General features: G+C 44.2%; 1 protein-coding gene across 8 annotated transcripts in view; it reads left to right on the forward strand.

The window, feature by feature from the left end:
• GREB1L (GREB1 like retinoic acid receptor coactivator) overlaps positions 1-26,940 on the forward strand; it is a 326,780-nt gene that overhangs the window by 214,777 nt on the left and 85,063 nt on the right. For 7 of the 8 annotated variants that reach the window (XR_015051156.1, XM_085854465.1, XM_085854466.1 and 4 more), the window contains 7 exons: positions 255-458; positions 1,721-1,897; positions 2,511-2,687; positions 2,828-2,977; positions 7,211-7,360; positions 13,740-13,913; positions 18,408-18,530. Coding sequence is in view for 7 of the 8 variants with exons in the window: in XM_085854465.1 (XP_085710591.1) it covers positions 255-458; positions 1,721-1,897; positions 2,511-2,687; positions 2,828-2,977; positions 7,211-7,360; positions 13,740-13,913; positions 18,408-18,530 (1,155 nt within the window). In the remaining variant the exon portion in view is untranslated. The remainder of the gene's footprint in view (positions 1-254; positions 459-1,720; positions 1,898-2,510; positions 2,688-2,827; positions 2,978-7,210; positions 7,361-13,739; positions 13,914-18,407; positions 18,531-26,940) is intronic. The other variant, XM_085854467.1, reaches the window with a different exon arrangement.

Consider the following 26,940-nt stretch of genomic DNA (forward strand, 5'->3'; position numbering starts at 1 on the left):
AGAGTTGAATAAAGGAGGTGGAGAGAAGTGGTATTTTTCAGATGGGGGGGGGGAGAGCATGAAAAAAATTCCCATATTTGGGGGTAATTAATGAAACCATGACTTTATTAGTTATCCAAGTTATGATAGATCATTTTTCAGGCTAACTTTATCAATGCCAGAATAACTTATTCTTTTCTTTTCTTTTTTGCTTTAATAGAGGCCCCAAAAAACAATGGATGTTTGAGTTTATTTTACTGTGACATGTCCTGCAGATGTGAAACCAAAAGTGGAAGACCTGGAGGTTGAGATGGAAGGTCGAAGGTTATGTGACGAGGAGGCTCTCCCAGGTGGCGTGAGGCCAGCTCAGGTCCCAAGCTCTCTTGAGAATGAAGAAGAGGATGAGGAAATTTCTGACTCTGAGAGTCCACCGGCTTTTCCAGTCCGCCCTCCACCAGAGGGCTGTTGCACTACTGATGGTCAGTGTTTTTTGCCCCTTGTAGCAGAAGTGAAATGTCATATGCTACTGTTACGACTACTACTACGACCACACACACACACACACACACACACACACACACACACACACACACACACACACACACACACACACACACACACACACACACACACACACACACACACACACACACACACACACACACACACACACACCATATTAAGCGGTCTGTCCACTGTGTTAGGTCTCCTGGAAAGGAAGGATCAATTATTGTCCTCAGGCTGCAGTGTGAGCAAGATAGTATCCCTGAAGATAGTATATTCCCCTTATTAATTGGATATCATTGTCGAGCTCCTAACTACCCAGATCGAGCACTTCTGTTCTCTTTAAACCTGATAATATCACTGCTTCTAACCATTAGTTTTCTCGATCTGAAAAATGTGGCTCTTTCTATCCACTCACTCACTGACTCACTGACTGATATTAATGTTTGGTACCTTCCGGGTGATGTGGAAAGCTGAAATTTTACATGTTGATGGACATCGAAGCCGATACACCAGGAAAAAATCACAGAACTGTCGGAAGACATCCACAAATGAAAGAATATAAATGAAAATAAATACATGAATGAAATGCAGGTGAGTGACCTGAGACAATGTGGAAGCACAAAAAATTTGCATGCCAATAGATATCGAAGCCGATACACCAGGAGAAAATCACAGAACTGTTGGAAAGTGTCCGGAAATGAAAATATAAATGAATGAAAAAGAGACTGAATAAAAGAATGAAAAATCAAATGCAGGTGAGCAACCTGAGACAGTAAGCAATGTGGAAGCATGGCTCGTTCTTACCTGTACTTACAATGTGTAAGCACACTTCACTAGTATATTATGAAATTGGTTTAAGGGAGAGGGATTTGGTGGAGTTCTAAAGGGAAAGAGGTAAATGCAGTTTTGAAGATCGAGGAGATAGGAGGGAATTGGGGGAGAATTGAGAGAGTGGACACACAGGGGAATGGAGGGGGTTCATTTATTTTTTTCCTGCAATTAGTAGATGGCCACTTCACATCCCACTGACAAAATGGCACTTCCCACTATACTGTGCCCTAGCTTGCACTATTCCAGAATGACAATAAATAAATACAAATCGGTTGTGAAATATGAAATATGTCAGATTGGATGTTAAAGTAACACTATTGCACTAGAACGTTGCCCGATATTGTAAAGTGGAAATCGAATGCATCTAAGATACCATGGGCACTGATTAACAACCGCACCACAGGTTTCTGCCAAGCTGGAAAAGACTTGCGCCTGGCTACGCTTTGCCGAGACCAGGTGGAGATCCCACCTGGATTCTTGCTTGTTGGCGCCAAAACTCCAAGCTTGACTGAGCACATCCTGGTGTGTGCTGTCGATCGTCGGTTTCTGCCAGATGAGACGGGCAAACAGGCTCTCTTGGGTAAGTGTCAAAGTCTGTGTGCCGTTAGGTAACCTTATTGTTGTCCTTGCCTCTCTCAAGGACATGCAATGTGTCACCAAACTTTTATACAGCCTTTATTTAATTTATTTCATCTCTACTCCTCAACGTTGATTCAAGCTATCGCTTCAAGATTACGAGATTGATATCAAACCACCGCATTGTATGATTCTTTACATATCTACGTCCACTCATCTGAAGGGTCTCTGGAACGTTCAGCTTTGAACAAAGCACTTTCCTCAGACATATGGCGATGGGATCGCAACTCAGATGGCTTTCATGTATTGCAAAGCTCTTTTGATCTAATAGGATCTGTCTCACGACCTTGAAGATTATCAGCGATGAAAAGAAACCCGAGGTTGATTGAGATGAACACCACCGGGTGAACACCACCTAGTTGCATTGGAATGATTCCACAACAATCTTCAAGGTCATGAGACAGATTGGATGAGATCAGAATTTTTGTTATGCATATTTGAAACCTTTTTTGCACCTCAAAATATAGTCTCATGTGGTCTTGTTAAAATATGTGTTTACTTTAGTATTTAGTGTGTGTCGCACGTACGTGCCGACCATTTTCTTGATTGTGATTCAGGTTTCTCTGGCAACTGTGTCGGTTGTGGAGAGAAAGGCTTTCGCTACTTCACCGAGTTCTCAAGCCACATAAACCTGAAGCTGAGCACGCAGCCCAAGAAGCAGAAGCACTTGAAATACTTCCTGATTCGCAATGCGCATGGAGTGCTCAGCAAAGGACTGCTCATCAGCTGGAACGGTGAGTGACCACACAAGCGACTCCATTGTCATTGTGGGTATTTAAAGAAGTCTGACACCATTTGAACATTAGTACTTGCATCTGTGTGCTTGCTCCATATTTGGCCACCTTCTCATATGCTGATCATGTGGTGCCTGTAGACCACAAAACACGTCAGTACGCCGGCAACACAGCCAACGCCATCCCTACAGCTCGTTCTTCCAGTGTGTGCATCTCCCAAGCATCCCCCCAGCGAGAGGAGCTTTCAACATGCTGTGCTGCAGCAACACGCAGCGCTGTCACTCAGACCAGTATGTGAGCACTTACGGCAACAGCATTCACACTTTGCAATGACAACAAAGCCGACGGGACCACCTTTCTGCCTTTTAAATGATTATTTTCAGACAGGTCAAATGGAAAATTGTAATGAGGATGTTCGACCCCGCCAGACATTTGCGAGACTTCCTCACGTGTATAAGTACTTAGCCCCAAACAGAGAACACCGGATGTCTTTCAGTTCTTCGATGAGCATTGACCTCTATTTGAAAAGGTTACAATCTAGCAGCAGAAGTGGTACTGCAGTTGAAGGATGGAAATTTGCAGAACAGAGCTTTCATTAATACGTAGTCGGTGTTAGTGCGGGAAGCATGTTAAAGTAACACGATTGCACCAGAACGTTGCCCGATATTGTAAAGTTGAAATTGAATGCATCGAAGATAAGATTTTTTTTTCTCACTTCCAACAACATAAAATATAGGTTTCTATAGATTGAGGATTCTCCAGATTTAATCATAGCTATAAGTTTGACATGAAATTGATGGCCCATTATGGAAACCATGGAAACCCAGAGGGTGGGAAGGGAGAGGGGGAGGAGGGGGGTTGGATTTGTACTTTTGATCAGCTCCTTGCAAACTTGAAACCCTGAGTAAAATCCTCATCCCTAGTCCCAAGTATGCTTTTCATATCAATATAGTTTAGTTTTCATGGTGGTTTGTTTCTGTTGCTTTGTGACATCATTTGTTTTAACATCCCTCAATGAGAAGTCGTGATTTATCCGTTAAAAAAAAAACAATCCCCCCATTGATATGTCTGTAATTTGCATTTGTAATTGATGTTGCAGATCGATCCAATTTCCAAACGTGATCTACTGACATTTGACCTTCTTTGTATATTGATTGATCATATTGTAGATTGTTTTCTATTCATCATATTGTTGATTGTTCTCCCCCCCCCCCTCTTCCCATTGAGTGGACGCCAGGGTTGGATCAGATTTGTGGTTTGGGTGGGGTAGGTGTCTTGGAGGGTCTATGTGTTCAGGAATTGGATGAGCGGGTTGGGGTTGGTGGATGTGGATTTGGTACTGGCATGATGAGCTTTCTGGCCTTCCTTCTCTTGTGTTGAGATATCCTTGTATTTGCTAGTGGGTATAGTATATAATACATAGTGTTTCAATAATCAGTCAGTACGATGCTATTGCATAAATGATGTTATAGACCAGAATTATCCCAAAAGCAAGGAAGTAAAATGATGCTTGATCTATCGAGAGAATTTAGGATTCCTCCAAGGTACCGGTTCAAACATGTTGTCCAACAAAATATAACTTTAGATCTTTAATGTCCCCATTTGCAGACAGCACTGGGGTCTGTTCTCTTACGATTGTCATGTATGCTTGATTATGCCAGTACTACAATATAACAATAGTTTTAGTCGGAAGTGAATTCTTTGGGAAACCGGAGTCAGGAGCAGCCTCCAGAATTTCAGGCGGGTCATTCCATAGATTCCTTATTGTGAAAAAAGAATGATTCCATTGTATCTTTCACTAACATAGACCTTATGGGTCTGTGTCTTACCCATACATGAGCCATTGAGAACTAAACTGGGTGATCGACCATGATACAAGTTCTGAAGACAAACAAAAAGTGGTTCAAAGTTCATGTTCCCACGTAGAGTCTCATTGAACTCCCTTTGAATAAAGATCATAACAGCCTCTAATATTCGGTTTAAAACCTCCATTTACACCAAAGGTGTGCTGACCATTTGAAAGTTTACTTTCATGAACTTAACTCCATTTGGCACTGGATGTGGGGTCGCCTGATTTACCCCTGGAGAGACTTGTGCCTCGGGATGAAGTTTCAATGGGATATCGGTGTAAATAAGTGTAATTCAACTACAATGTGATGGATAGAGTTGACTTTCATGAAAATGTGAATAACCAGTAAATGGACTCATTAGTGTTTGCAACCCATTAGAGGTGAGCCAAATATCCTTGGTTTGCTCATATCCTTCTTATACACATTTCACCTTCTATGAGCCAAAACCTGAAAATTTTATCAATATCAAGTCATGTGCACAAGTAATTTGCTATAAAATCCTCACAAGTTATCTACGATTTAAATGTTGCATAAGTAATGTAGAACGGCACTCTGTAGAGCGCATACCTCCACCAGGCTGAACAGTTTACGTCTTGTATCCCACTGATAGGCCGGATCTGGATTCGGACCTTAACCCAAATCTAATCAGCTTGTTTTTGTCACCTACTAAACTCTTTCGCTTAGTTTTGTCTGAATCCATCCATAACTTTTTGACATATCATGCTATATATCGTTTTTGGCCCTATATAATATATAATTATATATAATATATATATAATTATATATTATATCGTTTTTGGCCCTATCTCTCAACAATGACGAATCACTTGAACAAAATCAAATAATTCTCATATCTGGATCCGAATTCAGATCTTGACCAAAATCGAAACAATTCGTCCTTGTCATACACCCAAACTGTCCACCAGGTTTAGTCGAACTCCGTCCCATAACCTATTGGGATATCCTGCTCACAGTCAAATATGGATGAAAATACAGGCTCCATCAACCTTCGGTGGCGGAGGTGTAATGGTGACAAATGAAAGGAACGCACATTTCACCAAATACAAAACTCCATCCTGAACACGAACACTTTGCAATTCACGAAGCCATTGCTCTCTGAGATATTCCTCAAGGGAATGAACTCCAATTCGCAATGACACACACACACACACACACACACACACACACACACACACACACACACACACACACACACACACACACACACACACACACACACACACACACACACACACAATAGCAACTTCGATCGATACTGTACACTGTGCTTGGAGAACACTACACCGTTTTAGCCACTGTGATGTCACCTGTTGTGAAACTATGACATGTTCATAAAGTAATTGCAATGCTCACCGCAAGAACATCACACATGAGATGTCTTTCAAAGTGTATTCAGAAGTCTGGGCAGCTGATGATGATGACATCACGTGGTGGAGTATATACTTGCTTCCTTGCACACATCAACAGTTTTTCTCTCTCAACGTAAACTTGCACTGCTAGTTCGATGACCCTTTTGACCCTCCCATAGGCCTTCTGTTCCAAGGCCGAGTCTGCACAGTTAAGACCACTGCCTTTCAATTTATCAAGAACACAGAGGTTTTCACAAATCAGATTTAAAAAAAAACAAAATTCCACGTTTATCATAACTTAAAATCGATTTTCAATATTCTGTATATCGTTCCCCCTGATAATGGTCACTCGCCTCTAAGCTATCCAGCCTGGGTTCGAATCCCGACCCAGCTATAAACGGTCATCGTGGTGTTTCACAAGCAGGGTGATTCATCAATGTGTGCGCCGTCCATCGGATAGACGTTAAACTGGGTGCCGGCATTCGTTGGCGGACGTTAGAGATCCCACATTGTCCTTGGCAAACAGAAGGCGAGCACCCTTGGCCAAATTACAAATTCCTGCCCTAACCTGCAGAGGAGAAGGCATTGCATCAGGGGGCACGGCCATGCCCTCAGCCAATGATGCTACCCCGCAGCCTGATGCTACATACGAACGAATAAGTGATAATGTAAATGAAATTATCGTTTTTTTCACCCTGGAATATAATCTAAAACATTGCCAAGCCCATTTCTTTCACCCTGACACCAGCGAAGACCGTAGTCCTGACCGCATTTTTCTTGATCAGCTTTACGAAACACTCACAGAGTGATTAAGGGTAATTGACCAAAGTAACAATAAATACAACATTGAGTGGGAAAACAGGCAACCCAAAAAATTCAGCCAGACTCCATTGCACTAATGGCACATAACTGGTTTGGGGGGAATAAAAAAAAGGCCCAATTGGCTCCCCCACTGATGTTTTCTCTAGTCTGGGCAAATGATTTCCCAGCCCGCCCTAAGAGCACTAAATGCTTTTGTTTGTTCTTCCTCCAAGGGCATGTCCTCCTCTGAGTATAGTTGCTGGATTCTGGCTCCACCGGCTCTCCAAAGAAAGGCTTCCATTTATTGCACCTTTATTACCCTCTGGAAAGTTCTACATTGGAAGTAACTGCAGGGTCGTCAAAGGCATTCTTGCATGTGGGCAGCCAATAACCTGGCAGTGACCTTTGCTAACCACTCGAAATGAGGCAAAGCTCATTTATTTTACAAGCCTTCCCCCCCCCTTTGACCCTCCCTTTGCCCCCTTGTCACTCTTGTGCTCAGCCTCGGGCCTGGATCGATCATCGGGCCTGGTGCAGGCCTCATCCACGGGAGGTTACCATGGAAACCCAGAGGTTTACCGACACCGCTCCATCATCAAGCCCAATGCGAGTTTTGCGCAGGCCGGAATGCTGGCCAGGCCCTCCGCGATTGGTAGGCCCCATGGCACCTGCTGTTGCGTACAGTACGGTATTTGTTTTTTTTTGCTATTCCAGGCTAGACTGAAAGAAATAGTAAAAAAACAAACCAACAACATGTCAACAGTAATAAGAGCTTGAGCAACGGGAGGTGAGGGATTTTCATACCTGCCCTCTTTGAGAATGTGCAACTAGTTTGCTGTAATTTATTTATTTTTTATACAAAGTGCTGTTAGCTGTTTACAGGTGTCATATTCAACATGCTGTTTCCTTCATGTGTGTTCCGAGCTGCTTCTGCGGGGCACACACATCCTAACAATATGTATTATTCCCACATTTGGTCCACTGAAGGAAGAACGTTTGGTTAACAGTACGTCTTGGTAGTCTTTAAGTCGTTGCTAAAATATACACAATTGACAACTATCATACCACTCAAGCCATGTGACATAAATGTAACATGTCACTTGATCTTCGTTTGACATGTGAGTCAGGAGCATGGTGGTTTGAACGTTCGGGGGAACACTGTATACGTATCCACCAAGCATCCAGTGCAAGCCTGTAGGAACAACATCAAGGTCTTGTCGGGGTGTCGGTGCTGTACGGAGGCATCCTGCCATTGAATGTTCAGGGAGTTGGGGGGAAGGGGGGGAGGGGATTTGCTCGGGGTCAGTGGTTGAGGCAAGAGTTCGGAGCCATTGAGTTTTACGGTGTCCCGTGACCTGTGCAGGCCTCTTCGGGGCAGTGTGTGAGAGCAGAAGGGCAATTACACATCTGTCTGCACAAAGGCACAGCAACAGCGCCCGAGCTGCACATTCCATGCATGCTGTGCCCCCACCCTGTCGGCTTCTTCCTTTCCTTCTTGGTTCCCTGACTGCCCAAGGCTAATTTGTGACCTCCCCTCTCTCCCCTTCACACGCTGTCCCTCCAGAACACGTATATCGAGATAGGTGTCTATCTGAGCCTTGCGATTGTTGAGAAGTGCTCAAGACGAATCGCTGGGATGGTGATATTGTTTAGTTGGATGAATGAATCTCCATTTACTATATTGTGTTGGATAAATGGGTAAAGGGCTATTTTATATCCACAGGCGTTATGTCTCATAAATTATGCCGCAAACATGTTTTGAGGTCCTTTGTCTGTCCTAGCTTTTCTCCTGCCCATTTTGACCTGTTGTTTTAACTCCACTGGTTTCTCGCCCATCTCCTTGTTGTATTACGTGTTAGTCATGTATTTGTACGTACTCCATCTCTCTCTCTCTCTCTCTCTCTCTCTCTCTCTCTCTCTCTCTCTCTCTCTCTCTCTCTCTCTCTCTCTCTCTCTCTCTGTCTCTGTCTCTGTCTCTGTCTCTGTCTCTGTCTCTGTCTCTCTCTGTCTCTCTCTGTCTCTCTCTGTCTCTCTCTGTCTCTCTCTGTCTCTCTCTGTCTCTCTCTCTCTCTCTCTCTCTCTCTCTCTCTCTCTCTCTCTCTCTCTCTCTCTCTCTCTCTCTCTCTCTCTCTCTCTCTCTCTCTCTCTCTCTCTCTCTCGTTTTACTACTTATGTAAAGATACACCTTGTAATGTGATCTAAATTATTTAGTTTTGGGAGTTCCCATCTTTTCATTTTCATATCTCTCACCATGAGTCGATTTGTGCCTTTTATATATCACCTATTTCTGAATGTTCGTACATCAACCAGGTTACCAGGTACAGTGGGGGACACCATGATCAAAGCAGGCCAACACGTGTGCTCTCATTATGGGGCCATCCAACAGCAAAATACCCTTCTAGGAGAACAAAGTGTGTGCAAAAGGCCTCAAGAGCCACAAGCCAGAGTAGTTTTGTTATTGTAGGCTCACAACTGGAGGATTTTCTTTCTTTAAATTCCTTCAAACGGCTTCCTGTGGCCACTTTCAGCAATATTTGAGTCCACGAGTCATATAGTCATTTCTTGTTGCCAGGTCAGGTAAGATTAGATCTGTGATTGCGACAGGTACCATGTAAACCTGTACTAACCTGTCCCATGGTCAGGTTGTCGGCGACTAAACCATCTCCCCCAAAAAGTTTATTGGTGAGGAGGGTGTATGATATGGACACCCAACAGGATGAAAAACAAAACATGTCAAAGGGCGGAGGAGCTCCTTGTGAGCCAACGGCCATCCATATCTAGTGCCCAACTGTCTGTGGATGTCCTGCTGCAGTTGGGTTACTTTTATGAGGGAGTTGATCGCAGGATCTGTACTCTGGCCACAGTAAAACCCTTCATTCCACAAAACATACTAAAAGCATAAAAAAAAATCTGAAAACCCACTTTGTGGGAGTACCTCCTGTACAGCTTCCCTTCGCAGGGCAGCTCACTGGATGACGGGATTGAGGCAAAGCCTTTGGGACCCCCAATCTTTCATGATAGGAGGGAAACCATGAGGTAACCTTTCCGGGTCAGATTGCAGTAGTGTGTGTCGGGGTGGTGCTGAGGTGTCGTCCACCAGACGGCGGTCTCCTTGGGTTAACATTAGGCAGTCACTTCGGGTGGGTGACTGAAATGTCCTATCCCTAAGAGAGGATGATCACCTGTCTCTGTTATCATATGAGCCCAAGCATTTGGATATCGGGATTGCACCACTCTCTGAGGTTCGGAGACAGGATTGCGGCGAGATCATGGTGGGTGGTTTCACCTACTATTGGTATGGTTACTCTGATGGTTACCATACCCAAGGAGTTGCTGTTGCTGTGTCCAATAAGCTGACTCCAATGATAATTGAGGTAATACTGCTCAATGAGCATTTTATGAGACTAAGGATTCGTCACTCCTCGGGTGTCATTTCCCTGGTCTCTGTATATGCTCCGACTGAGGCGAGTGATCTCACCATGAAGGACGCATTCTACGCCACGCTCGAGTCTGTGGTTGATCAGTGCCCCAGACGAGACACTCTTCTAGTCTTGGGGGATTTCAAAGCATCGGCTGGAACTGATAGGGACGGTTATGAGGTGTGTGTTGGTCCCCATGGCTCTGGAACTGTGCACCAGAATAGCACTAAGTTCCTTGACTTTGCAAGAAGTCATGGACTGAGGGTGGCTGGTTCATGGTTTCAGCACCCAGAGGCTCATTGCTGGACTTGGTATTCCAATGCTGGCGGTGTGGCAAAGGAGATTGACCATGTCCTCATTGATGGTCGTTGGAGGATGATCCAGAATTTCAGGGTCTTCCGGAGTGCTCATTTCCTCATTACTGACCACAGGCTTGTTGCAGTAACTCTGAAGTTGCAGCTGAAATCCAGGAGAATGGTACCATCCCAGCATAGGCTGGATGTTGGCAAGTTAAAGGATGAGAGAGTATCTGAGGAGTTTGTGAACAGGCTGAGTGGAGATTTGGGGGGTCAAGGTGCTTTGAAGGACCCTGAAGAGTTGTGGAGTGTTTTCAAGAGCACCGTCCTTGATGTTGCCAGTGGATGTCTTGGAACTCACCGAAGGGCGAAAAATAATTTTGTCTCTCAAGGAATACTGGATACCATTGATCAGAGTCAGAGGGTCAGGCTGAATGGCAGAGCGAAGCTGTTCAGGGAGCTGAGACATAAAACTGTACGTGCACTCAGAGTTGACAAGGAAGCCTATGTGCGAGGAATCTGTGAGGGGGTAGAGCATCACCTGTGGGCAAGTGATTATCGTCCTGCTTACAGAGGAATTCACGCATTGCATTCATCAAAGCCCATCCCTTGGTGTACTGCAGTTTTAGCAGAGAGTGGTAGGCTCTTGACAGAGGAGTCCAAAGTGAAGGCCCGCTGGACCGGCTACTTTGAGCGGCTGTACCAGGCCTATCCACCAGCTGACAAGTTGGAGGTCAGGCGTGTTACGATCCCCATTGTGACCGTCCAGTCAACTGTGGTCCACCTTCATTTGTGGAAATACAGGATGCAGTGAACCGGTTGAAATGGGGTAAAGCTCCAGGGATCTGTGGCATCCATACTGAACTTCTCAAAGCTCGTGGAAATGCTGCACTCGTGTCGTTGCATGCAGTTCTGTGCTCTGCCTGGAACACAGGCATCATCCCAACTGAATGGAAGAGGGGCCTTGGTGTTCCTCAGTAGAAAGGGAATGGTGATCGCCAAGACTGCAACAACTACCGATGGGGTATCACTGCTCTCAGTGCCGAGCAAGGTCTTTGCTCGGATAATTCTTGAAAAGATTCACCGCCATCTGCTTGAGCATCAGCATCCAGAGCAGTCAGGCTTTACACCAAAGAGCTCAACAAGTGTCTGTATCCTTGCTCTTCTTGTCCTCACCGAACGCAGATGAGAGTTTCGGCAGAGGCTGCTTGCAGCATATGTTGATCTCTGTAAAGCATTTGAATCAGTGAATTAGGATGCCCTCTGGAGGATTCTTGGTGTTCGTGGGGTGTCACCAAAGCTGATCAATCTGATGTCTGAACAAAGCTGATCAATATACTGAGAGTGCTGTGAGATGTGGTGATACCATCTCTGACTTATTTCCAGTTGTTACTGAAGGTCGTCAGGGGTGTGTACTGGCCCCCACATTTTTCAGCACTTGTCTGGACTGGATTATTGGGAGGATGTCATCGAGATCAAGTTGTGGTGCATCGTTTGGGAATGTCAAGATCTCTGACCTTGATTTCGCAGATGATGCAGTCATCTTTGCAGAGACTCTAGACATGCTTTTGGGGGGCCTCGAGGTGCTAAATGAGTAGTCGGAGCTGCTCGGATTATGTGTTTCCTGGGTCAAAACTAAGATCCAGGCTTTCAATGACATATTGGATGCTGCTTGCCTGTGCCTGTTTATGGCGAGGATGTTTAGGTCACGGAGAGATTCACTTACCTTGCCAGTGATATTCATGCCTCTGCTGGCTGTGAGTCAGAGGTCAACAGATGTCTGGGTCGGGCCTGGGGAGTCATGGATTCACTGGATCATGGGGTGTGGCACTCCCGGTACCTGTGCATGATGATGAAAGTCCGAGTCTTCAGGTCCTTGGTGCTTTCAGTCTTGCTCTATGGATGTGAGACTTGGACTCTCACCAGGGTCCTGAGACGGAGACTTAATTCCTTTGGTACCAGGTCTCTGCAGAGAATTCTTGGCTATTGCTGGTCGGACTTTTTGTCCAACGAGCGGTTGCTGAGAGAGACTCAAATGAGATTTGTTTCCTGCATGGTCTGTGAGCATAACCTGAGGCTGTGTTGACATGTGGCTCGTTTTCCTGACGTTGATCCTGCTCACCAGATTCTCGCAGCGAGGGAGTCTCATGAGTGGAGGAGGCCAGTGGGCTGACCACGTGCCTCGTGGTTGCAGCAGGTTGATCGGCATCTCAACGAGATGGGGATGGCCAAGTATCTGCCCGGGGGATGGCCAGATGGAGGCCCCTGGAGTACTGGCGGAAATTGGATGCAGCGACGCGCTGCTCTGACGCATGCTCTCATACCTGGCCTGACCTGATCTGACCTGAGTCATATAGTGTCATGTAGTCAAGTTGTTTTCCCTCTTGTGATATTTCGAATAGCTTTATTAGCCCATCTGCCCGCATAGTGGGAGATGTGGTTTCACAATCACTGGTGTGTGTGTGTGTGTGTGTGTGTGTGTGTGTGTGTGTGTGTGTGTGTGTGTGTGCGCGCGCGCGCGCGTGCGCATGTGCGTGTGTGTGCATGCGTCTGTCCAGGCCATAACTGTTTTTTTACCGTTTGAGCTTTTGTCATCAAATTTTCAACTAAGCTTTATTTTTGGAACATGGAGAAAATAATAATAAATGGGGTCAAAGTGTGAAAGGGGAAAGTTATGGTGACGAAATAGCCCTTAACAGCCCCACTGTAGGTGTCAAGCACAAGACGCCCCATTTGCAAAAAAATTTATCACTTCCGTGTTTATCTATTTATTTACCATTGAGCTTCAGTGTGTTTGTCCAGGCCATAACATTTTTTACTAATTGAGCTTTTGTCATCAAGTCTTCAACAAAGCTTCATTATGAAAATATGGAAAACGCTAATTGATAAATGTACAATTTTTTTTCACTCGTGTTCGTCAAGTGTAGTTTGCGTACAAAGCTGACGCGGACAGGCTTTGCATTTTGAAATGCTTTCTATGTATTACCTTGTCGCTGTATTCAAAGGTAGCTGTGTTGGATTGGCTTGTTCGTATCTTCATGGGAACCTGTGGCTCATGATGTGGGGGATTCAGATTCAAATCCCATGTTGGCCCTACCATGACCATTGTGTACTAATGTCCTTGTAATTCAGGTTGAAGTGCACCAATGTCTTCTAATGGCTTTTGCTTTGCATGTGATTCCTGTACAAGCACTATTATGAACTTTAGATCACTTGTACAATACAAAAGATTAAGTTGATGACAATAGTATTAAAATGAGGTCTTCTTTGTTCAATTTAAGTGCAAAGATTTTTTTTAATTTTTCCCCATCCACAGCACATTATGCCAGCTACAATCCTGCATCCACAATCCGGATCAATGGCAATGGAGGCAGCCATGTTCTGCCAGGGAGCAGCAGTGGAGGACCGGTGGGCCGCACAGGTCACTCTGGTGGTCCTCAACCCTTACCGCCCTCCCCAACTAATGGCACATTGATGCCCGGCGATAATGGTGGGCCTTTGTCAAATAAGATTTTGATATTAATCTATCTCACTCGTTTGTCCATCACACATTTTTATTCCTCCGTTATATCCAACTGTCTTTGGATCTTTTATCCCATGAGCCTCACCACTTTATCCATCTTGATTTTAGCATCCACGTAACCATTTACACCCTGAACGTGGACCATCGGAGGTTTGGTAGTGAGCTAGGTCAGACCATGTTAACGTGTCTTATTTCCTTTATCTTTAGTTATCTTCATCTCCATCTTATAAAGTCTATTTATGAATACATGCCTCGGTCCTATTATTGATGGAACAAGATGGTAGGACCCTGGTGGCAGCTCAGAGGTCGTGTGCTCAGAACTGTATTACTTAGTGTTCAACATGATTTCTGATGGAACAGCATTTAACTGCAGTTGTCCTGTTGCTTCAGGGACAGGGTGTTGTGACCGGAGTAAGCTGTCATGATGGGAGTATCAGGCAGATATCCAATAACCAGTTCAATAGATTCATGGAACACTTGATTTTTTTCATATTAAAAGCAGAATAAAGCAGTGAGCTCAATAGAAAAATGAGACACAAGCAGCTGATGAAATGGAAAACAAGGGAATGGCATGAGATACCATGTGAGACTAAGCAAGACACAATTTATAAATGTGGCAGAGCCTTCTGTGCAGGCAACTTTGTCTATCAGCAAGGCTTTGTCAATTGACAAGGCTCAGGTACAATGTTTGGCTCACTAAGTGGCCTTCAATGGGGACTTTGTGTTCCTTAAGGCCCGGTCACACCTTGACGTTTTAGCCAACGTATGCCGATTTTTGAAAAAAAAATTCTAAAACGCTGGCACACGTTGAATACGTCATGGGTAAGTTTTGATAACATTGAGAGCACGCTGAAAAACACTGCCATACGTCGTTGTACGTTGGCTTTAAACGTTGTACTTTTTGGTTGTCCTCAAATTTTTTCATGCTTGAAATTTCACGACGTATGCCGGCGTATGACTCACACGTTCCGCTACGCTGGCCACAAGTTGTATGCACGGTCTGCGATCATTGACAGACGTCAACACATGCTACTTGTAAGTTAATCATAAGTTGAGACACGCCGAGGTAATGTTTAGCGTACCCGAAACTTATTTCTAACCTATGATTAACGTGTTGTTGGCACGTTACGCGATCGTTGCCACACATCGACAGACGTTACTTTTAAGTTACTCACAGGCTGAAAGACGTCGGTATAATGGATCGTCCTTGCGTCAGCGTCCACGGCCACGGCCAGGACACTTATTTGCAGCATTCTTCAAACTTTTCTTCGGCATGACGAGGATGTTTAGAAATGTACATACCAGCACATAAGTTAGAAATAAGTTTCGCGTAAAAAAGACATTACCGCGACGTGTTTCGACTTATGAGTAGCTTATAAGTAGCCTTTGTGGACGTGTGTAAGCGTCCACATATCGTGTGTAAAAGTTATCCCCATCGCATGCGGAACGTGTGTCATACGCCGAGTACTTCGTAAAATTTTGAACATGTTTAAAATTTCTTGACGTACTCTACTTACTACGACGTATGATAGCGTACTTTAGCGTTCTACTCACGTATACCAAACTTACTCATACCGTATTTGACGTGCCCCAACATTTTAGACACATTTTTCTTAGGTCGGCATACGCTGGCAAGGTCGCCAAGGTGTGACCGCGATGTTGTCACTTCCATTTCTACGGCAGTTATGATTCGAATCGTTGTGCGTCAGCCTTTTAATAGGCTACGTCACAACATCGTCGGCGATGCGTGCAACGCGCTATGCCTAAGTTAGACTATTGTTGGGCATCGGTTGTGTAGGCCGACAACAGGTTCAGCATTCGTTGGTATAAGTTATCTATAACACAATGAAACGTTCTGTGTCCGTTACCAATGCGTTATACATAAGACCAAGTCGCTATGAATACGTCCGAATCTTTAAAAAAAAAACATCAAAAGTTCAACGTAAGCCAGCGTTTTACATACATTTTAATACGTTGCCATCGCTGGCTAAAGCGTCAAGGTGTGACCCGGCCTTTAGTGCTTGTGCACCTCCGCCACCCTCCGGCCCTATCTCTGAGAAGGGCTCGGGTGGGTTTTCCAGGGGAGGGCATGGTAGATGTGGGCGAATGGGGGATTTAAAAACGAGGGAGTCCCAGGGATGGGTTGCATGGGCAACACGAGTTTGCATTACTAGGTTATACTATTAACTCGTATATATCTACCTCGTATAGCTCACGGATCACAATAATTGGTGAGCGATGCACGATACAAACAATGCACCAACCAAAGGACCGGCAGCCAAGCCTTGTACGATTGAATGGAATCTTGTGCAATGTTTGATAGATCAACAATTCGAGTTTCATTTTAAAAATATAATAATTTTTATAATCGGATTGTCTTTACGCACCAGGTGTCAGGTTATGGCAACCAAACATTGTAAAGCTTTGTTTGGTTTTTTGTGCTCATGAGTGCTATTTTGTGTTGCACCTACATTTGTTGTTGACGTGGGCCCTACAGAGACTGGTGGTAAACCACTACGTTGACTTTGGTTGCAATAACAAAAATGTTTAAATATTAATCCTCTTGAACTTGTACAGATACCTTTGTTTATGCAGACGATGAATGTCCACGGATCAATCTCTTGGAACTTGATCTTCAGTATAGGTCAAGGTTTTGTGCCTTCATGGTGTTCTTCAAAGTCCTTCGTTGACTTCACTCGATGCCGTGACAGCATGCCTGTGCACTTCTACGAGCATCGAGTGAATCTCCCAAGGACCAAAAGTTTTTTCGACTCTTGTGGTGTTCCTCGATGGAGTGGCATAATAAATCTTTGGACTTCATGAGCAGCCGACATCAGAAGTATTGCTGCGTTGAACATTATCTCAACTTGATATTCAGTTAGGGGTGATGTCTGTGCGATTCACCGTGCTCAAACCAATGACGGATAGGATTTACTTGTATCAGAATTCCCTTAGCGTGACAGCGATTCACTACAGCGTGCCACAGCCGTGAAATCTGTCCATCATGCGGTGAAGAACAGATTATACTTTTATATCCCAGTTGAGGGGTCGAGGCCAAAGGTTTTTTTTATTTTTTTTTATTTTGAAAGTTTTCAGAGCCAAAAACACGACTCTTTATGGAAAAGTATCAGCTCATGGTGGAGTCAAATGACAGAGGACAACAGGTTTGCAGATTGACAGAGGGTAAATGGGAGAACAGGCAGACAAAAATGCACGGACACATCTTATACTTCATTTCCAATGGTAACAGGAAACTCACCCACCATTAGGATTCCCTGTGACACAGGCTGGAGGCTACAGAGAAAAGGAGTAACATCTGCACTGATTTTCACTGGTGTGGGGCCATTCCTTCTTGGAAGGAGAGTGGGGAGAGATGTGGTGGTGGGGGAGAGGGGGCAGTGGGGTTTTGACTCCATCTCAAACAGTGCAGTTAATTTGACAGCAGAATAAGTTGAACAGTATGCAAGTATCACTTACGTGGAGATCGTAATCTGCGAGTGGTGTTTGAACTAGATGCGCCGAGTGCAAGTTAATTTGCACCGTAGTGCTGGAATCTTAGAATAGAGGTGTGACCGGTCTCAACACCAAGGTCGAGACCTGCAACGTTTTCCAGATGTGACTTATGTGCCACATTCGGAAATTGTAGTGACATCTTGGAGGACGTTTCACTCTCAGTCAAATGGAAAGTAATCCGTGAAATCTGGGATTTATGTCCATTGGGAAGTGGACTGGGCTGATGTTAAGCTAAGTTTGTAATATCCTCCAGAAATACAATACTGGACTGTCATTAGTTGGTGTATAAATGTGTGCCTGGAGATACCCACACTCACCTATGACCTGTCTAGCCTGGGTTTGAATCCTCTCCCAGCTATAAACTGTCATCCCAGTTTTTCACAGGAAGGGAGATTCAATAATGTATATGCCATCTCTCGGATGGACGGTAAACTGTGGGTCAGGTCTGCCGGAATTAGTTGGTGGACGTTCAAGATCCTACGGTGTCCTCTGTGAAGAGTAGGTGAGCTATCTCTGCCACCATGAACAAATTCCAAATTCCTGCCTTGACATCCTGAGTCAGAGTGGTGACCCATTCAGGATGGTAACCTTGTAACTGCTTTGGCAACAATGGTGCTCTGCATAGGGCATGGAACATGATGATGATGATGATGATGATGATGATGATAAATGGGCTAAACTATTTAAACATTGCCACTTCTGCAGATTGCTGCTTATGGAAGTGCAATTTGGCTCAATGTTCCATTGCATTGTGGGTAATGTTACAAAGTTAGTTTGCTGAGCTCATTCTTGATGTTATAATAATGCAGAAACATCCAATGACGTCATTATACAATATCTGTCTGTGATTTGTGCTCTCTCTCGTCTTAAATGGAGACCTCATGATTCTGTTTTTTTTTTGTCATTCTCTTGTCAATTTATCCCATCATTTCTGTATCTGATTCATAGTCCTACTCCCGACATCTGGACCACCAAAGAAGCGGCACCGTGGCTGGTCTCCGAGTTCCCCTCCAGCTGCTGGGACCAGCGCTCTTGGCCCCCACTCCCATGGCCAGCTGTCCAACCGGACAGGTGTGGGGTAGGACAGAGGAAGGGCATATAGATGCCAATTGGAGTGAGCATGGGAGGAGGTATTAGTGTCAAATACAGGCCTTGACCACCTCCCTTGTGTCCAACATCGATCTGTAGTTGTGCTGTGAGTGCTTTTCACCACCTGTTGTTGGCAGACTTATTATACCAGGGCTTTATTTCAGCTCCAAGGAATCCCAGAGATAGGTATTACACTTAAGGAGATAGATAAAGAGAGAAGGGAATTAGGAGAAAATCAGTGACCTGGACAACTTAATCAGGAATAATCATGTGAAGGATCACTAACGATGAAATCAAAAACTAGTACAGAACAGCTGTTTCAGATTTATTACCTCTGCCACTGAAGGTGAAGGGGGTTATGTTTTCACCCCTCTCTGTCTGTTTGTTTGTTTGTTTGTCTGTCTGTCTGTGTGCAGGATATCTCATAAAGTTGTGGACGGATTCAGATGAAATTTGGTGGGCTGTTGAGTGTGTGACGAGGATATAATGATTAGATTTTGGTGAAGATCCGGATCCTGATCCGACGACATGAATTTTTAAGTGATTCTTCACCAATTGAGAGACGGGGCCAAAACCGATATATAGCACGATATTTCAAAAATGTATTGGGCCCGATATGTTCTCGTGGATCAGGCATTACGAGGCAGAGGTATGCGCTCTACCGAGTGCTCTTCTACATAGTTACTTTTGTTATTAGAAGCAGAATTGGAAAAAAAACACCACGATAAGCTATCTATACACCTCAACATGGATTTTGTCCAAAGCGGAAACCCCCTTGTGAAAGGAAGCAAATGAAGTTGCTATAACCTCCATCGTGTAACCCTTAGTCTTCCTGTCAAGTTTGGTTGAGATTGGATAAGTAATGACTGAATGTGTTGTGATCAAACAGATAGACAGAGAGACCCCAAATTGTGTATTTTATTACAATATGGAAAGCCCGATAACATGACGTAAACTCCTCTGTTCTGGGGTTACCACATTTTAACTTTCATAAAAAGAGGACACTCCTGAGAGGGACGCTGAAAAGAAAGAGGACACTCTTTTCAAAGATTTCCTTTACATGTTGAACATTTGTATCGGCAGCCTCATTGGGTGTGTTCCGGACCTAGATCAATTTTGACTGCAAACAGCCATTCTTACAGTTGAAATACTGAATGATGACTGGAAATGAAGAAATATTGTGCGTTCCTGAGTCCACATGAGACTGTAAATCAATAACATCTTTATGTGCCACAAAGATGTACATACCAGCTCCACATACCTAGCACTCGGCTTTCCATTCTTCTCGACCACTTTGAAAACAGGGAATCTGCAGTGAATTTACACTTTCGTTTTGGCATTGTGTGTGGGGGTAGTAAAATAAAATTTCAAATATAAAGAGCTCTTGAAGAAAATCAAACAAGTGTGTGTGGTATTGACTCAGAAAAGATGCTGAATCGTGGACTGAGCACACCACTGGACCCTCTCTCGCTGCAAGGTTGGGCAGGAAGTGGACGCGTGAGTCTTGATGTTCGAACACGTCCATTAAACCATTACGGAGTAGTGCAGACTTGAACCCAAACTGTCTTGGTCCAAACATTACATAACTGCATTTTATAAGGGTAAGAAAATGTACAGAAATGGTGTAACATTTATTTCAGGTAAAAATAGTGTCCAACTCAAAATTTATCCGTTTGAAAATGCAAAAGCAAAAATATGGCAAAAATCCCGGACATTTTAGATATTTAAAATATCCAGCCGGATTGAGATTTAAGATCCAAAAAGGAGGACATGACCAGGGAAAAACGGATGTATGGTAACCATATCTGTACAACAAGACACATAAATACGTGTTCAACGAGCAACCTCAGAGGTTTTAGTGTTTTGTTCTAGGTGTGTGTGTGTGTGTGTGTGTGTGTGTGTGTGTGTGTGTGTGTGTGGTGTGTGTTCGAGGTGCGTTGGTGGCCTCCAGAGCTGTAGTTGTGATCCCAGTACCTTTTTACAAACGAAATTAATGAAAATTATTTAATCAGATGATCACGTGTTTAATTCATTTGAAGTTTATAGTGCTATATATAGAGTTGGAGGATTAAAAAATAAACTTTTGAATAAGTAAGTAAACTAATGAGTAAACTGTGGAGGTTTTTTTGGAAGATTGACGAAGTTGTTGGAATAAACCTCTCTGTTTATCAATTCTGCTTGGATGTAATATTGTAACGTCCAGGCCACCTGGAAGGAAAGGTGAGTAAATCATATTTAATACAAGAAAAAAAAAAACATTAATAAAAAGTAAAAACATAGAGGGATGAAATCTCAAAAAAAAAACAACCAAACAAGGGAGGAATGACACCACATTACGATTCCACAATACGACACCACAGTCCTCTTATGGATTACCATCACGACATCTTTTGACATTATATTTTTGTTGTGGGATTGTGATGGATGAAGAAGAATAACAATGAAGAATGACACCACATTACGATGCCACAATATGACACAACCATCCTCTTCTGCTTTAGCGTCATGCCAGCTTTTGACGTTGTTCCATCACAATCCCACAACAAAAGTAAAATGTTCGAAAGAAAGACAGAAAAATACATGTATACAGATCAGTGAGAGAACATGCAGACATCAGTGCATATCACCCACTGAGTAGTGTAATTATATAACTGGAGCGAACCTGCAGCACATGCTTCAAGGACCAAGCATCCGCCATGTTGAAATACCCTTCCCTCACGAGAATGAGAGAGAGAGAGAGAAGCAGACATAGCTCAGTGTGATAAGTACTGGACTTCATTGGGTTTCGTTGACAGAATAATTCACATTTGTTTCCACATTTCCACTTTTGTTCGTTTTCCTTCGGAGTCTTGTAATTGAGCTACGAAGGTGACTGACAAAACTGAGAGTCTGATTTTAGTCAGTCAGAAGTGTCAGGTTGAGTTGGTTTCAGTGCAAGAATATTTGAATTTCAGGTCCTCAATAAAATAGAATGAAAGTTGGGGGACAGGGGTGGGGGGGGTTGCTGTTTAAACAACAATGTTCCTTACAGACAGTTCATGACAATGTTCCTGACAAAGCCTTGAAACAACACACACACACACACACACACACACACACACACACACACACACACACACACACACAGACACAGACACAGACACACATACACACACACACACACACACACAGACACAGACACAGACACAGACACAGACACAGACACAGACACACATACACACACACAGACACACACACACACACTGACACACACACACACACACACACAGACACACACACAGACACACACAGACACACACACAGACACACACACACACACACACACACACACACACACACACACACACACACACACACACACACACACTGTGAATCACTTTGCTGGTGAATATAACAACATGCATGAAATGATAAATCAAATACATCAGGGTAAACATAAATTGAATTGGTGAGGCCTTTTGACCATGTGGAGGTACTCGCTATTATCTTCAGAAAATGATTTTCGTTGTGCAGATCACCAATCTGGATGAAATTTGGCATACTTAAACAATTTTAGACGCTGAGTCCAAATCCACTCGTTTCCACGTCGAGGATGTGACACAATTGGTCATTTTTGGCAATTAAAGATAAACCGAACATTAAAGCACGATTTTGACACAGAAATGAAGAATCAAGGATAGACTGATATGTAGGTCAAAGAAAACTCTTGTGAGGTCTTAAGATGATACAATATGTTTATACAGAGCCATATTCACTGTTATTAAAGATGTTTATAATTAAAGGTCGTAAACCGAAGCAGTTACATATTTTTACCGGCCGAAAACGTCTGGACCGACCAGACAGGCCTTCGAGTTGACCAAGGCAATTTTTTGCTTAAAAGGCAGCCACACTGGCTATTAAAGGGAGTTACATTGACTATTAAAGACAGTTACAGCGCCTATTAGACAGTTACATTGGCTATTACGGATTAAATCAAAGACAAAGAGACTGCGCGACTCAGCCTGATGAAAAGTAGAACCGCCACAAGAAGATTACTGTATTAGAACTCCAGTATTTCTTGCACTGAAGCAGTTGCTGAACTTGGCTCTTTACTGCTGTTATTACAAAACTCGAGTCCACTATTACATGCTAACCAATCTGAATACTACTGTGTAGTCGATCACCACAGCAAAAGCAGTGTGACACCCGCATTCACAGTTCGTCGTCGGAATCATCATCAGTTCCGCTTTCATCATCCATAAGTTCCATTTCTGTACGGGTCTGTTCATCATTGACACAGTTTTGACACCCACAGCACTCTGCGCAGCACAGTCCTTTTGACCGGCAAGAACACTGGTTGGTCTCGCATTTAGTCTTCTTGCAATTACATTTCGTCGCCTCTAACAGTTCCTTCGGCGCTGGTGGTTTGTTCAGCCAGTGAACAATCAGTGCTCCGTTGCGTTCCACCCATCCATGAAATGTAGGAGAAGGGGCTTCTATAAACCTCTCAGTCGTGCGGTGGTGGATCGCAGACTGATAGTTCACTCTTTTGCAATGCAGCATTAGAGCATCGCTTGTAGGCGGCAACTTCTGTTCTCCCAGCGACTGGCTGCAGAATAGCTTGTAGCGAGCCTCATCTACACTCTTCATGGTCGGCTGATTGTACATGGCGCAGACGAATTGTTCCAGGTTGTGAATCATATTCTGATCTCGCGTGAATTCTCGACCAATGCTCCCGAAACAGGTGATGAGATGGGGACCCTTCATCATCAAGTCGAATGGCCTTGTTTTGCCCTTACCATGGAATGCACTGTTGGTATCACTTCCCGTGAAATTGTGCATACCTATCAATGCATCGCAGACAGAACTTTCCAAGGCATTACTCAGCTTCCTAATGTCAACGACGATAATGTCCTTGGGACTTCCTGTGACCAGATGGAAATTTCGCGCCCGAATCGACTTCGAGTGAGCCAATGCCAACACAAACACATCGGTGTCGAAACTCTCTATGCGCACCGACTCTTCATTCTGTCCCGCGTGAGCGGCATGTAGCAGGAGCTTCGTGTCAGCTTCATCATGGTCACATTCAAGTTCAGGTACTGACGACACGACACAGTCAGGACACCATTCGATGCCTTGATTTTCTCACATTTGCCGGCATGACTGACGTACAACAGCATCCCACCCAGTTTTGATGGAGAGATGTTTCTCGTCCACGATTCGACGATGAACTCTATCAACGCCTCCTTTTGGCTCCGCTCAGGAGATAATTGGCCCACTGTTTTGGAAGGGCTTGATCACGTCTGTAGATGGTTCATAGCTGAAGATCGCCCGCCCTGCCCGCTCGTCTGGCGTGCTCCAGGCACTTGATGCTGATACTTGGGTAAGTATCAAACACCACGTCCAATCTCGAAGATTGGTTATGTCGTGCTTTGGCCACTACAATGTTCAGCACCATCTCTTCCAGTTTGCCGAAAGTGTTTTGCAGTGAACCAGCCTTTATCGCCTGAATAACGGCCATTCCATCCACAATTGCTGCACCTTGGATAGGCCGAGCGTCCACACGGCAATCGGGCCACAGTTTCAGTATATGGTTGCGGAGTTTGGCTTTGTCCGTCTTAGCAATCGAACCATCACCGGATGCCAGCGGGAAAGATATGTTTGCCAGTGGGTTTGCGAGCAGATCGTGGAGTGTTACATTGCTTTACTCGCCAATCAACAGCAGTCGTGTGAAAAGACGATGTTCATTCGCAATTTCAACCTTCAGCGTCTGCTGGTGGGGAGTCGCCGACTTGCCTCGCGCCTTCGAGAAAGTTGCCAATTTGGCCTTCGAAATCGGACTGAAGAATGGAACCTCACCCGAGAGAAGCCGATCATGCATGAATTGCACGACAGCATTCTCTCCCTTGACATACGTGTTCATCAAGTCCGTGGAAGTGGCTGGCGGTGCAATGACACCTGAACTAATATTGACGAGTTCAAGCTGAGCGCTGGAGAAAGGGTTAATCATTTGAAGTACTGTGTCCATCACTTGTACCACCACTGCTTCGTTCTTCTTCGAGCTCGACACATCCAAATCCTTTCTCGTTCGGGGCTTGTTGTGGATACGCGCCATGCACTTATATTTCCTTGCGATTTCCGCACGTGCTGGTTGGGACAGGATCCACTTCTTCACAGCTGTGCTTTTCTGAGTGTAACCAATGATGCCTCCACTGGTCTTGTTGTCCCTATTTAAAGTCTGCTCTATCATCTGATCACACGCAACACTACTAAATGCATAATGAGTATGCCGTTGGGCAGTCCATTTGCCGTCCATGAACGCTTGATAGGTGTCTGGGTGGGAGTGCTCGAGCCCGGCCATTTCCAGCCAGGAAACGGGTAAGTACATTGCATAGTTTAGGTGATCGTACGCAAAGTACCAGGGCATTGACGCTCTCGTGATCGCAAGGTGTTTCGGCCAGTTCGAAGTACGAGTTGCCCGTATAAGCTCTAGTGCTAGCTCCACCATTTCCAAGTAGGGCCATGTAATGTCCACACTTTGGTGTTTGTTCAGGTCATCCCTCACCATGAGTGCTCCCGAGTATAGAACATGTAAATTGAGGTCTGTGTCACCCTGCTGTGGACCCTGGCTGGCTTCATCCTCTGTAGTTAACCTCCGCCATCGAAGATCGGAGGTTACTGTTTTCACCCCTTTCTGTTTGTTTGTGTTTGTGAACAGTATTACGGAAAAACTCCTCGACGGATTTTGACGAAACTTGGTGGGGGGGTTAGGTCTGGTCCAAGCATCATGCCATTACATTTTGGACCTGGTCCAAAATCCAATATGGCCGCTATGGCGGCCATTTTGAAAAAAGATTTGAATTTTTTTTGTATTTCTACATGTTTTAAGTGATTTCCACCCCCCCCCCCACAAAAAAGCATTGTTAGAGAAAAAAAAAATCTTGCAACTTTTTTTTCAACAAAATTTCGATTTTTTTTTTTTTGCATTTCTACATGTTATAAGTGATTTCCAACAAAAAACATGCCAAAATTTTAATTGCGGCTGATTTTGGAATTTCAGGTGGATATACCCACGTAAAATCAATTTCTGTCTCAAGGAATCTAGTTATGACGAATGAATTGAGTATGTAAAAGTTAAAAGTAAAAGGGAAAGTTGCAAACTATAACTCTGTGAGCACTGTTGACATCAAATTGATTGAATAGGATATCAGGTTCACTTGAGTGACCGAGCAGTATTGGCGGCGGAGGTTTTGCACTCTACCGAATGCTCCCCCTCTAGTTGACTCTGTTTCTGTTGTTGAGCTACTGTCTACAACAGCAGCCTGAGCAATGGAACCAATATCAATGTCCTTCATGTACACCACTTCGCTCTCAGACATTTTTGGTGGACGATAGAAAATCATGTCTCGGTACCGTTCCTGCAGTCTTTTCTTCAGTCTTGTTGCCTGGTAGTTGGCCTTATCCTGACCTTCGCATACTCTGAGTAGGTCATTGAACATCTCACACAACTTCTTCATATGTATGGATTGCTTTCCATCAATGAGTCTTACCTGGATTACTTTATCACAGAAAATGTCAAATGTTGAGTCATAGTTCACTTTCTGAGTTTGGAGTTTACTTTCACTCTGTCTGTGGTATGTGTCATTCACATACTCATAATAACATTTACGGTGATAACAAACTACCAGCGCCACACAGTCTTTATCCTTTATAGTTGTCATTATTCTCACATCACGTTCATCTCTCCTCTGCTCAGCAGTTTCCCTCAGCTTTCCTCCATCCTGTGTTTCTGCCAGGGACAACTGATCACGTTGAGATTTTCCTTTGACACGGATGAATTTGTCTTTTTTCTGCCATATGATACAAACTCTTGGCAGTGCACCAGCTGATTTGACAGCCACCCTCTCTACAGAGGTTCTGAGGGATTTTCTACGTATTTTGTGGTATGAGTGCCCCTCTTCTTCGAGTCCGCCCACCACCTCACTGGCTCTAGCAGAAACTGCAGTAGTGCTGGCTTCTGATTTCCTTTTCCTGGCTTCAGTACGTTTTATATGATCCTTGTTACAAAACGACGCATAGCAGAACCGGTGACAGCCGGCATCCGCAGGAGGATCAGTCATTGGCAGCAGTTTCATAATTTGATCAGTCAGCAAACGGCATTTGTTGATAGTTTCACTATCTGTGGCGTCGTATCAAGCCTTCGCACACTCACATACCTTAAGCCAGCTCTTATCCGTGAATTGCGTCACTTTCTCATCATCCTCCCCGCCGAAGTGTGAAACAATGCATATTTGGTTGTTCAAAAACCAAAAATCACTCGAAATCACACGACAACCATGGGCACCGCCATCTTGATTTGTTGTTTCCTGGTCGTTTCCTCTGCGATTACAAGCACGCCACACCCACTTCACGG

Source organism: Eptatretus burgeri, chromosome 14 (genome assembly GCF_056783735.1).
Source record: "Eptatretus burgeri isolate ZD-2024b chromosome 14, Ebu_testis_v1, whole genome shotgun sequence".
Taxonomy (NCBI): domain Eukaryota; kingdom Metazoa; phylum Chordata; class Myxini; order Myxiniformes; family Myxinidae; genus Eptatretus; species Eptatretus burgeri.